Genomic DNA, 13,842 nt, shown 5'->3' with positions numbered 1-13,842 from the left:
CTCCCCTTTTCCCTGCCTCCATCAACAGTCCACCATCTCCCTTTGCCCATTCCTTCCACCAACCTTGCACCATCTTGTCTTGCCCGTTCCCCCCAACAAAGCAGTGACTCACATTACTCCTTCTCCCCACCATCAGTGCAGTGTCTCGCTTCGGCTCTTCCCCCAGTGCAGTGCCTTGTCTCTTCCCCCCTTCAACAGTGCAGCGCTTCGCCTCTTCCTCCCATCAACAGTGGAGCATCTCACCTCGCCCCACCCCTTCCATCAGCAATGCAGTATCTTGCCCTGCCTTGCCTTGCCCCTTTCTCCCAACAACAGTACAGCGTTTCTTCATTGGGCTGCAGTAGCATGCAGTGCATCTTATGATTTCAGTTTCAATGTGAAGGGGCATACCAAAAGTGAAATCATCTGATCCCCTTTCTTCCCTTTCTTAGTTTTCCCCTCCAAATTATCTTTTATTTTTGATTACCTGTTGTATACTTAATTCGAATTTATGAGCTATAACAGTATTGTAGTTATGTTTGTTATCATATGGTTCTTCTTATGGAATGGAAGTTACATTGTATTTTGTAACGAATTTGGATGGATGTTCTATTTAAAACTAATAAAAATAAAATAAATAAAAGTGAAATCATAATAAAAGCCACTTGCTGTTGTGACCCAGTGAAGGAATGCAGCTCAGAACTAATTACATAAAATTGTCAAGGCTATTTCTATAATGTACTATGTCTTTTCTTTATCTGAGAAAAAAAAAGTATCTGTCATTTACCATGGCTTGTGTCTGTGCAGTAACTGCTCTCTTTTTTGATAGTGGTTAGAAAGCATCAGCTAACATAGTAAATGACGACACGTAAAGACATGAATAGTCCATCCAGTCTGCCTAACAGTCACACTCCTTATCAATTTCTTGGTCTATGACTCCTAATGTGGAACCTTGCATGACATAGTTATAATTCGGTTCCACGTTAGGAGTCGCAGACCAAGAAAGGGATCTAGGTGTTGTCGTTGATGATACGTTGAAACCTTCTGCTCAGTGTGCTGCTGCGGCTAAGAAAGTAAATAGAATGTTAGGTATTATTAGGAAAGGAATGGAAAACAAAAATGAGGATGTTATAATGACTTTGTATCGCACCATGGTGCGACTGCACCTCGAATATTATGTTCAATTCTGGTCGCCGTACCTAAAAGAAGATATAGTAGAATTAGAAAAGGTGCAGAGAAGGGCGACGAAAATGATAAAGGGGATGGGACGACTTCCCTATGAGGAAAGGCTAAAGCGGCTAGGGCTCTTCAGCTTGGAGAAAAGGCGGCTGAGGGGAATATGATAGAGGTCTATAAAATAATGAGTGGTGTTGAACGGGTAGATGTGAAGCATCTGTTTACGCTTTCCAAAAATACTAGGACTAGGGGGCATGCGCTGAAGCTACAATGTAGTAAATTTAAAACGAATCGGAGAAAAATTTTCTTCACTCAACGTGTAATTAAACTCTGGAATTCGTTGCCAGAGAATGTGGTAAAGGCAGTGTTTAAAAAAGGTTTGGACGGCTTCCTAAAGAAAATGTCCATAGACCATTATTAGAAAATCCACTATTTCTGGGATTAGCAGTATAGACTGTTTTGTACTTTTTTGGGATCTTGCCAGGTATTTGTGACCTGGATTGGCCACTGTTGGAAACAGGATGCTGGGCTTGATGGACCTTTGGTCTTTCCCAGTATGGCAATACTTATGTACGTATGAAGAGCAAAAATTAATTTGACCATACTAAAAATCAACCTGAGCTACAGCCGTTGTCTGCGTAACTGATTTAATAGAGGTTATCCAAGCAGTTTGAAGGGAAAGGTTAGGAATGTGTGGGAGGGAGGTATAGGGTAAAAGAATGGGTAAATAACACAATTGGATAAAGATATTTAGAAGTATATTACATTTTTGGATATTCCTACAGAGACAGTAGTAGTCAGTGTAGGTTAGAATTAATAAATGGTGGCCAAAGTTATGCGCTGGGATGATCTGCTCTAATCTAGTATTCTGTAAAGGGTGCTCTTTGCGGAGTATTCTGTAACGTGCCTAATTTCTGGGAATGCCCGTCCTATGACCACGCTCCCTGTGGAGTTGCATGATATGAAATCTATCACCTCTTTAGTGGGTACTTTTTAGTAATTATAATAACACAAAAAATGCCATCCTATCCTGTCACACATTTTAAGTTCTATTAGGGTAAATATAAATGATTGCTCAAAGACAATAATAATTTTAAACACGTTATAGGAATATTTTATCTCTAAAAATGGTTATATGGATGAAACAAAAATGTAATTTAATTTGAAGACTTATATTCCAGTTAACCAATAGTTCAAGACACAGTACAGAACAGAATAATTTCTGTATATAGTCACAGATATAAAAACAGAACCTCTCTTGTATAATCTGCAAAGTACTTCTTGTAATACTATATTCCTGTGGAGTGCAAAAAAACACGTAAGAAAGGGATAAAAGTCTCTGCACCCACACCTCCACCAAATAAACGTTAGCAGGGTAAAGAGGATATAAACTGGGTCAAACTCTCTTCATTGGCATAAAAAACCCTTTCTCACTAAATCTTGCTAAAACTGCACAGGAAGTTTAATTTTTCATGGATCCACCCAAAAACTTGGTGAAAAAAAGACACTTAGCTTTTAAATTAGTTGAAGACACCAATGGGTGGAGGTGTTTGTGCAGAGGCTTTTTCTCTTTCTTACATATTGTTTGCACTCCATAGGAATATAGTATTACAACAAGTACTTTGCAGATTATACAAGAGAGGTTTTATTTTTGTGATTTACATACTCTTTTATCCTCTTATTTGTTGAATTATAGTCACAAATATCGCTTACAGATTAGCAATTATAATTACGTACTCCCCCTCCCCCCAGCTGTTATACACAATTATAAAGTAATACATTTGAATCAGTAATTATTTAGGAATGTCCAGTTATACATTGAACATTATTTTGCATTACAGGATTCAAACAACCAAGTCTTTTAGGCTCGACAGAGTGGATCATTTAAAGATTGTTTTCTGAATTCTAAAGACAATACATTCCACGGTTCTGGATTTGTCCCTATTATAGACCTTCTTTTATATTCTTGTAATTAAAATTGATGAACCGTAGGCAATGCTGCCCTAAATTGTCCCTTGCTGCAAATTGAGGTCTGGCATATTCCAAGAAACCCGAGATTTCATATAGTTGGGGGTATTAATTTGAACAGTATACAAGACTGAACTTGTAGCCACTGAACAATGATCAAGTAAGGCGTTGACTTATCTGTTCTAGAGCCCCTTACCACCACATTCTGTAATACCTGTAATCAAGCTGATTGCGATTCTGGAAGACCCAGTATGTCTATAATTATTCTCTGTTAGGTATACACATATTTGACACAGATGCTTCAGCTGAACATACATCTTCTTTATAAGAAAATATGCTTGTGTTTCCATGGTTAGATGGACATCTGTATGTACTCTAGTAATTTTGACTCTCAGCTCAACAGTGTTTGTTTACTGGCTATATTCAGACCATCTGTTGACTTCATATTCATCTTGCACTCCTACCTACAAAATCTTTGTTTTTTCCATACTTAAGCTCATATCTGATCCAATCATATATTTGTAAAAAAAGAAAACAAAACAACCTTGTCATATATAAAAATGTAACAATTGCAGTATCCCTCTGTTGGAAGAATAAGACAAAATCATTTGCATATGAAAAAACATACAAGCTGGCTGAATAAACTTGCCCAATGAATGCAAAGATTAAACAATATGGACAAGAGAGGGGAGCCTGGAGGTCCGTTCTCCATGGTGTAGACTGTTCTCCTTTCCAAAACACCCTCGTGTTCGTTCTTCAAGAAACCACAAAACCATTGTAATTCTTAACTCCGGCAGCATTCAAATTTACCAACAACAACTTGTGATTAACTAAATCAAATGAAGCTGACAGATCAGCTGCATCACAAAAGTTTCCTCCCTCCATCTGGGAGTGTCTTAACTCCTGTAGCAATGCAGCTGTTACAGTCTCTGTGCCATGTTAACGGCAAAATTCTGATTGCATCTCATCTAACAGGTTTTTGTAATCTGGTAGCCACTGTTGCCTCTACAGTTTTTGCTAAAATCATAATTTGTTCTATAAGGCATTAACTAGAACCTAGAATGCGATCTAAATTTCCTCCTTTCAGAAGGGGGAACACTACTGTGACCAAGTTCTAATGAAAAACAATTGTCTTGAAGAGATTTATTCACAGACATTGTCAACCATTGCAACAAACTCATTGATAGTTCCTTAAATGGATTCCCAGGACAAAGATCTAGTAGACAGTGTCCTTTTGCAAATTTCTTCACCCAACCATTAACCTCTCAAAGGGACATATAAGTGAAACTCACTAGCAAACAATTCATCAAAATTGTAGAGAAATCCCCGGTCTCATCTCGCTGTTTACTCTGTCTTTATATATGTGTATAAGATCTATTTCTGAGATTTAGAGGGGCATTTTCAATATGAAGTCCAAATCTGATTTTGATCAGTGCCCAACTTTCAAACCAGAAAAATGTCTATCTTTTTGCTTCAGAATTGCCCTATTTTAGACATTTTTGTGCTCAGTGTGCCTTTCTTTAAGGACCATTTCAAACAAAACGTGTCCAAGGAAAAAACACACAAACAAGCCATTGGGGTAGCTTGGGGGGGGGGGGGGGGGAGGAAGGCCAGCAGCCTTACTAGCCTGGCCACACAGAGCAGAGCAGTAGGTCAACCTTGAGGTCTATAAAATCCTGAATGTTGTAGAATAGGTAAAAGTAAATCAATTTTTCAGTCTTTCAAAAAGTACAAAGACTAGAAAACACCCAATGAAATTACATAGAAATACTTTTAAAACAAATTGGAGGAAATATTTTTTCAATCAAAGAATAGTTAAGCTCTGGAACTCGCTGCCGGAGTATGTGGTAACAGCGGACAAGTTCTTGGAGGAAAGTCCCATAGTCTGTTATTGAGATGGACATGGAGGAAGCCAGTTCTTGCCCCAAGATTGGTAGCATAGAATGTTGCTGCTGTTTGGGTTCTGCCAGGTACTTGAGACCTGGATTGGCCACTATTGGAAGCAGTATACTGGGCTAGATGGACAATTGGTTTGTCTTAGTATGGCTATTCTTAAATCCAAGTTTTGAAAATCATGATTTGGGCCAAATGCCACTTTACACTGTTTTTGAGACATTTTTCTCTTTTGAAAATGAGCGCCTTAATTTATTTTATTCACTTTATCACAGTCATTTATACATGTAATAGCCAAGCCAAATTTTTAAACTGGCCTTCTTTATCACATTTCGGAAAATGGTTTAGAGCTGAGTTTTTTTTTATATAGCTGTAATTAGATGGTGTTGTTTAGTTCTTAATTATTTATTTTCCAATTCTTATAGCCCGCAGATACCTTTAATCAGCTCAAAGCAGGTTATACAGAAAGAGAAACTGGGGTCATCCCAAGATATACAGACTAATATTCTTATTATATGTAATTTTTTTTGGACATTGTATTGACTATTGAATATACTTTGATGTTTCAAACTATATACACCAATCTGAGCATACTAATGTATATAAATAATGCATAATTTGGTTGTCTTATTTTATAGATATTGATTTATGTGTTTTATGTATTTGTATTCAGCCATTATGTAGTGAAGTATTATGGAAGCTACTTTAAGAACACTGACCTGTGGATTGTCATGGAATACTGTGGAGCAGGCTCAGTTTCAGACATTATTAGGTTGCGGAATAAAACAGTAAGTTTTTTCTTCATTATATTAATACTCTATGCTTTCAAGCAATACAAGTAGCTCAAAATAGGTTTTTGCCATAGCCAAAAATGATGAATCTCCTAAAATACATTGTAAATAGCACTATGTGTAAACATTTTCATGGCCTGTTCTGTGATGTTTAATGTGGTAGAAGGAGAATTTGTACTAGGAACACTAGGATGGTGCATTTTTGTTCTGTTAAGAAGTAAAGAGTATTATGATCTGTGAATGCTCAGATCTACATTAGATGTTTTTAAAGTGTTGCTTTAAAACATGAAGAGGGAAGTTTTTATTTGGAAGCCTTTTCACTCTGTTTAAAGAGCACCAATAATTTCATATGCATCTAGAAGAGCCTTAAAAGTATAGGATTTGCAACATGTTGGGTGACCAGGAATATATAAACTATCATGTGTCTTGTGTAAGCTTTGAGTGCAGTTAACTTTGGTCACATTGTCTAAGAACAAGAATGCCCTATTCATTTCTGTAATGATGGAGAGCAGCAATTAAAACAGTCATCAATTTATACTTTTCTAGAGCAATAACTTGATTACTGCAAGGTTTTATTATATGTTGTCTGTAACGTTCCAGTAAAATGCATTCAGAAAAGAGACAGCTTAAATACTTCAAAATTATTTTGGTTAGCCACAAATGGACTTGAGTTTGATTGTGGAAGCATAACATTATCCCAGTAGGAACATATTTCTTAGAAGCTGTAAATGCATTCTGTTGAATTTTTTCTTTTAAGGCATAGAGTGTAAATGTGATTTTTGTTAAAGGAATGTTAACTAGGACTCTAATAATCCCCTTTCTGACACAGTGGGGATTATGTGATCAGTGCCATTTATAATTATGCATCTTAGAATTTCCACATGGCATCCTTACATTTTAGACCAATAAGATGATTCGTGTGTGAAAGAAACATGTTTAGTTGAAAATTGCAGTTTGTAAAAAAAAAAAAAAAAGGAAAAAAATATTTTGGCATTCTACAGCACTTTAGCCAAGAAAAGACATATGTAGATGAGATAACAGAGGAAGGCATTGTGGTCAGATTGAAAAACCAATGCTTGAAAAAATAGCTCTGCATTTGGGTGGCCCTGTAAATACAAGGAAGATGCACTTTTTCCATCATATGTATATAACTGGAAAACTTTATTTAAACCAATCATTTTCTGTACTCTTTCTTAAAATTGTTTTTTTTTGGTATATTAGCTATAAGCATAAACTTTATTTTTTCACAAAATTGTAATTAGGGATTGAAGGGATATCACAAAGTTATCTAGTTTACTTTCTCATTCCATGTAGGGTCTGCTGTACCTTAAACATCCCATCCGGATGGTTATATAATCTTTCTCTAAAATTCATCATCAGTGGAGTTGTTACCATTCCCCTGGTAATTTGTTTCAGTGCTTAGCTACGCTTTCAGGAACATGTTATTAAACTGTGTTAACCCATTTTAAATGGCTACATTAGTGTGTGTATTATAGAAAAAATGAAGGCAGATAAAAGACAATATGGCCTATTCAGTCCACTCATCCATGCTATCTACTATCCCTTCCTTAGAGATCTTATTTACTTGTCCCGAGCTTTCTTGAATTCAGATACAGTTTTTGTCAACACTACCTCCATTGGGAGGCCGTCCCACGAATTCACCACCTTTTCCATGAAGACGTATTTCCTCAGTTTACTTCTGAGTCTCTCCCCTTTTACCTTCATCCTATGCCCCCATCTTTCCAGAGCTTCCTTTAAATTGAAAGGGACTTGCCTCCTATTGCATTTATGCTGCATAGGTATTTACATATCTCTATCATGAAGCTTTCGAGTTCCCAGCACGAGGGAGCAAGGGGCGTGTCAAGATGGCGGATTGAACGGAGGACGCCTCTCTAGCTCCTGAACCTTTCCTCGGAGTAATTTGTTTCTTGATAAAACTTTTTTCTTTGGTTTTAAAATGCCACATACAAAAAGGAAGGGAGCGGTGAAGAGCCTACCGGCAGGGGCTGTGAATACCGCTTTGTTTCAGATGACGCTAGAAAGGTTTGCCACCAGTACACCATGATTGACCGGCTCGAGTGAGATTCCTGCGTTGGGAGAAGCAGGTGGAACGCCGCTCTCACTGGGAAATACAACAACTTTATCCTCGACGGATTTAAATCCTCCGCCTTGCCCAGCAGCTTTCAGAAATGTGCTAGATGTTCCGGAAACTCCCGATGTTGGTGTGGAGGAAGATCTAACTGCTGGAGCACAAGCTGAAACGCCGGGGAAAGAAATTAACATCAAGCATATAGCTCCCGAGGCGATAACCTTAGAAGCCATCTGGACAGCAATACAAACACTTACTACTACAGTTGCTCCGGTTGTGAGTAAGTTGGATTTACTAACTTCTGCATTCGAGACCTTTAAGAAAGATTCAGAAAAAGTGAATATAGACACCCAGATGGACATATCTAATCTAAAACTTAAAACTGATATGCTTATAAAGGATAGAGGGATGATACACCGCAAGATTGAACAATTTGAAAACTATAACAGACGTTTAAATTTACGTCTTTTGAATTTTCCAAGATCTTCAGAGTTCAATGTGAGTGAAATGTTTAGAAAATACTTAACGGAGGTTCTTCAATATTCTTCTGATCTAATTTCCCCAATTAGTAAGATTTATTACCTTCCCGATTTCAAGCAAGGAGAAAAGCCGAAAGAAGTAGTGGATTTACAAAATTTAACGGATTTTCTTGAACAGTCCAAAATAACAGTTTTGGAAAGAAAAACTTTGCTGGTTTCGATGGTGTTTGAACAGGACTTAAACTCTTTGTTGAAAATATTCTTTAGAAATTCTACAAAAATGTTTCTAGGGGATAGAATTTGGATCTATCCTGATGTGGTGAAAACCACTCAGGATAGACGCAAAGCTTTCCTTTTGCTTAGAGAAGAGACGCGAAGCCTGGGTGCTAGATTTCTTTTATCATACCCTTGTAAATGCCTCGTAAATTACTTAGATAAAAAATATGTTTTCTTTGAACCCGAGCAACTGAAAGAATTCTTAAAAATTAAAAAAGCTGCTAGATAGTTATCTAAGACTCAAGAAAAGCTGGATTTAAGATAGTATAAGTGGTGTTCTCCAGGCCTTCTTTGATTTTTCTTTTTTTCTTCTTTGTTATATTTAATCCACCATGGTTTCTTAACGCCCTCATTGCTCTTTTTGAATAGGTGGTCTAAGAAAGAGTTATATTTTTCCTTTAGTATTTCTTTATTGTTTCGCTCTGATTTACTTTAACAAGATGTAAATGCTTGTGTTTAAAATTGAAATGCAAAAAAAAAAAAAAAAAATCTCTATCATATCTCCCCTGCCTTTCTTGCAAAGTATATACATAGAGATCTTTAATTATGTCCCCATAAGCTTTATGGTGAAGACCACTGACCATTTTAGTAGTCACCCTCTGGACCGACACCTTCCTGCTTATATCTTTTTGAAGGTGTAGTCTTCAGAATTGTACACAATATTCTAAATAAGGTCTCACTGGAGTCTTATACAGGAGCATTATCACCTCCTTTTTGCTGCTGGCCATTCCTTTCCTTGTGCACCTAAGAATCCTTCTAGCTTTCGCTGTCAACTTTTCTACCTGTTTGGCCACCTTAAGATCATCACATACAGTCCCACCCAAATCCTGATCCTCTTTTTTGCATAAAAGCTCTTCACCCCCTAAACTGTACCATTCCCTCGTATATTGCATTTTTTTAGTATTAAATTACAGCTGCCAGGGGATGGATTCAGGATGGTGGAATGACCAGTGTTAGTGCTGCTCAATGAGCCAGAGGCAGGTGTATTTGCTGCTATTCAATTATTCATCATACCAAATAGAAAGAAGTAGTGAAGCCCAATATCTCTGTGGGCTGTACATCCACTCCTGTGCAGCAGTCAATCGAGCAGTTTGTGACTGGGATCCTGTCTCTTGTGGAGATGGAAAGCCTGTTGACCTTCCTGGCGGAGTAGCATCAAAGAGTATGGGCTTAGATTTTTCATTCTCTCCTCTGGTCTGCAAACTACCCCCTCCCCTTGTTCAGCAGAAGCGAAGGGAGTGGCTGTGGTAAAAAGGATTGTGGTAGTTGCTGTTAGAATGCCATCAGAGGGAACTTCCCATCGGACTACCAGCTCTTGCTGAGGGCCCATTTACTGGAGACCTTGATTCATCTTTACCCCTGAGTGGAATCACGCCGGAGGACGTATAGAAAGTTTTGACTAAGATGGAAGCTGTGATGTCCAAAACTTCAATGTGAGTAAGATTGATACACTAGCTAAAAATTTGGAGACAATAAAGGTGAATTTTTTAGCACAAATTCAACATGTTAAAGGTGATGTGAAATTGGTGCAGGAATTGACAGCTGCTTTGGTTAAAGACAAAGTAATAACACATAAAAAACTTGAACAATTTGAGAACTGTAACTGAAGATTAAATTTACGTTTATTAAACTTCCAAAGTTTATGGGTGTTATTCCTTGGAGCATATTCCACCTTTGAATAAACTGTTATTATTTGCTGGCTTCCTTGAAAAAGACCCTGGGGGATGCTCCTGTGAATAAAGAACAAAATTTAGATTAAAATAAAGTACAAACGAGTGGACATGGAGGAAGAAATATCCCATAAATAAATAATTTGACTGCCTTTCTTGAAAATTCATCACCTGAAGTACTGGAAAGATTTTATTGATTGTATTTGAAAAAGATTTGAATGCACTTTTACGCGTTTATTTTAGAAGAGTTACTTTTTTGTCAGAAGATTAGGATCTACCTTAATGTTACCAAATTGACGCAGGAAAGAAGCCTTTTTATACTATAGACAACAAGTTAAAGATTTGAGCGACACATGTTTAGTAAGTTAACCCCTGTAAATGTTTAATACGGTATGCTGGTGTTTAAGTACCATATGTACTCGAATATAACCCTATCTGAATATAGGGGGGAAAGTTGTTAACTTGAGTATAAACTGGGGGTGGGGGTGGTTATATTCGTCTCACCGTTGCCACCCCCATCCCCCAAAGCAACCAACATTCTCCACTCTAACATAAAGGGACTTTGCGTCTGTTGTCCAAACCCCTCCCCTCCTCCCTGGGTGACTGGCATTTCTTCCTCTACCGTCCCCCCTCCTCCTGTGATAACCAGCACTTCCTGCTTCCACCCCAACCCTACTGACAGCATTGCTTTATCAACCCTCCCTCTGCATCAACCAATATTTCCTGGTGTTCCCCCCCCCCCCCCCCATAACCGGCTTTTCATTCTTACTTGTTACTTTTGCAGACACTGACAGAGTTATGTGTTGGACTAGTGTGGGGCCTTGAGCATCTGCACATGCTCAAGGCCTGCTGGGTCTCACTCTCTCTGGTTGTGTTTTTTTAGGCAGGGTTATCATATAATAATCTTTCCCATTTTCTTATTCCTGATTGTTAACTCCTATTCTTGTCTTTCTCTGTTCCCTTTGTTATTGTTTGTGTATTATTTGGAATAATGCAGCTGCTCTGAGTTGCTTTTAATAAGTGTATTACTTTTGAATTTTGTTTCAAAATATATAAAGAGCTAAAATCATAGCTGGCAAATTCCAGACCATTCTTCAAGCTTCACTAGATCGGGGAGACCCACTATTCTCAGGTTATCCATGCAAGAATGGTTCTCCAAATCATCCAATTGTACGGTGAGCACATTCACTTGTTTTTCTAAGACAGTCAGTTGTTTAGCTGTAGTTATCCCTGTGTCCTCTACCGCTGACACCCTCTCTTCCAAGGAGGTCATGCGTTTAATGGTGTCCGCTAATAGTCCTTCGAATTTCGCCAGCTGATTTGAAAGATTTTCTAATCTGAGCTTCAAAGCCTGTCCCACTGTTGCTGTGATTTGCTGTAACTGGGCCGTGATGTCGCCTGGGATTTCACCGCTGCCATCTTGTCAACTCCTCCTCGGAGCCGATCGCGCTCTGTCTTTGCTCCTATACTTGGCATAGATCCGTCCTTTGGCGAGAAGAAATTTGTCCATGTATCTCTCACAGGCTTTTCAGAAGATTTTTCCCACCCAAATTCGTTGATATTTTCAGTGATAAAAGTGTGGAAGGGCATGGGATCCCTGGAGAAGAGCAAGCCCATGTTTGCTCAACACATCATGTGATCTCCATAGAAAATTTTAATAAACTATAAAATGTCACCTGAGTACTAATGAATACTCCTCTAATTTCCTTACTACTTTTCAACCTCTTGAATGAAGATTCCAATAAAAGTATAAATCTAGATCTTATTCCTACAGAACTTCTTGAAAGATTTCAATTGCTGATTACAAATCTTCCATTTTCAAAGCAAAGCGAGAATATTATGCCCAGCACTAGCCCCGCCTCCCAACCACTAGCCCCGCCTCCCACCACCGGTGCTGCCATCCAATCTTCGCTAAGCTTCTAAGGATCCATTCCTTCTGAACAGGATTCCCACAGATTTTTGAATTTTGTTACCGTTTTTATCTCCACCCCCTCCCGGGGGAGGGCATTCCAAGTATCCACCACTCCGTGAAAAACTACTTCCTGTCATTTTTCTTGAGTCTGCCCCCCTTCAATCTCATTTCATGTCCTCTAGTTCTACCGCCTTCCTAGAGGACATGAAATGAGATTGAAGGGGGGCATACTCAAGAAAAATGTCAGGAAGTATTTTTTTCATGGAGAGAGTGGTGGATACTTGGAATGCCCTCCCGTGGGAGATGGTGGAGATGAAAACGGTAATGGAATTCAAAAATGCGTAGTTTTTATACATTTTAGATCCACTGTAATTACACATGGCTGCCAAACAGCCAAAAATCTTTTTTCTTCTATTAACTAGATCAGTGAGCCATTCCATCTTAATAATGCATGCACCTGCAGTCTCCATTGCAGCAGGGTCAGAACTTTGGCCTCCACCCTTTGAAGCAAAATACATCTCTTAACTATGAGACATGTCTTTCTAGAGAACAGCAAATCATCCTTACAACTGAAAATCCAATAAGTATATCTGTGCTGTGGTTTTGATAGTCACTTTTATCAATTCAGATACTGAAACACTCGTTTCCACAATATTGCTATTTTTGGGTTTCGTAGTTAAGACACTCACTAGATTCAACCTCTTTTGCTCTTTGTGCATTTGTATTTGCTTTGGGAGGGCCCAATAAATGTATATTTGTATATAGATCCTTACCACCTCCTTTAGTGTTTTCCAGGTATGGGTTGCATGTGTTTATCCAGAAAATGTTCAGAGACTATTGAGCCAATGACCAGGGACTCTATCTTTGTTCTGTGTGCTTAGGAAGAGACTGGGGAAGGAGAGTATAACATTTTGGTTACAGATTCCAACCTTATTATGTGTACCCACCTTAGGGGTTACCCTCAGCCCCACCAGTGGGAGGATCCATCCAGATAAGGTTATAGATCATGTCTGAGAATATTTCTTTATTGCTGTGGAAGAATTTAACCATGTATATAGAAACTCAGATATTATAGGAAAGGTTTCTTCTACCAAAAGTTTGTTCTGCTTTTGCCTGTTGGGGGAGGATGTATACCTACAGTCTAGGGATTTTCTGTCCTAGAAACCAAATAAGCAAGTAGGAAATTCTTCCTTTGATAACAAGTATCTGAATTCGAAACCAAGATTGAAAAAAAAAAATAAACAAAAAAAGATGACAAGATAATTTCTATTGGGTAGATCTTGCTTGCTGTTTTTTTTTTTGGTGCTAGGAGGTGAAGGAAGGAAGAATGAAAGAAAAAAATATAGATTCTTAGGATTTTAAAATACAAATGGATCCTTTCGTGTATTTGTTGGCTGAGTTTTTTAAATATTTAAATCATGTTTTCATGACATAGTGCCACAGAAAAATGATGCTGACCCGACGCTTAGGAGGGTTGCCTGTACAAACAGGTGGTGACCCTTGCATGGGGGGGGGGGGGGGGAGAAGGGGAGGGCATGCGGGAAGTAGGAGACAGGACATAGTAAGGGCAGCGAGAGAGGGATAGAGGCAGATAATCAGAGGTATGGGA

General features: G+C 38.3%; 1 protein-coding gene across 1 annotated transcript in view; it reads left to right on the top strand.

The window, feature by feature from the left end:
• Positions 1 to 13,842, top strand: part of STK3 (serine/threonine kinase 3) — a 412,802-nt gene that overhangs the window by 52,599 nt on the left and 346,361 nt on the right. Inside the window, exon 4 of the mRNA XM_030217172.1 lies at positions 5,690 to 5,804. Within this exon, the coding sequence (XP_030073032.1) occupies positions 5,690 to 5,804 (115 nt within the window). The remainder of the gene's footprint in view (positions 1 to 5,689; positions 5,805 to 13,842) is intronic.

Source organism: Microcaecilia unicolor, chromosome 1 (assembly GCF_901765095.1).
Source record: "Microcaecilia unicolor chromosome 1, aMicUni1.1, whole genome shotgun sequence".
Taxonomy (NCBI): domain Eukaryota; kingdom Metazoa; phylum Chordata; class Amphibia; order Gymnophiona; family Siphonopidae; genus Microcaecilia; species Microcaecilia unicolor.
This window is presented reverse-complemented; position numbering and strand designations above follow the sequence as displayed.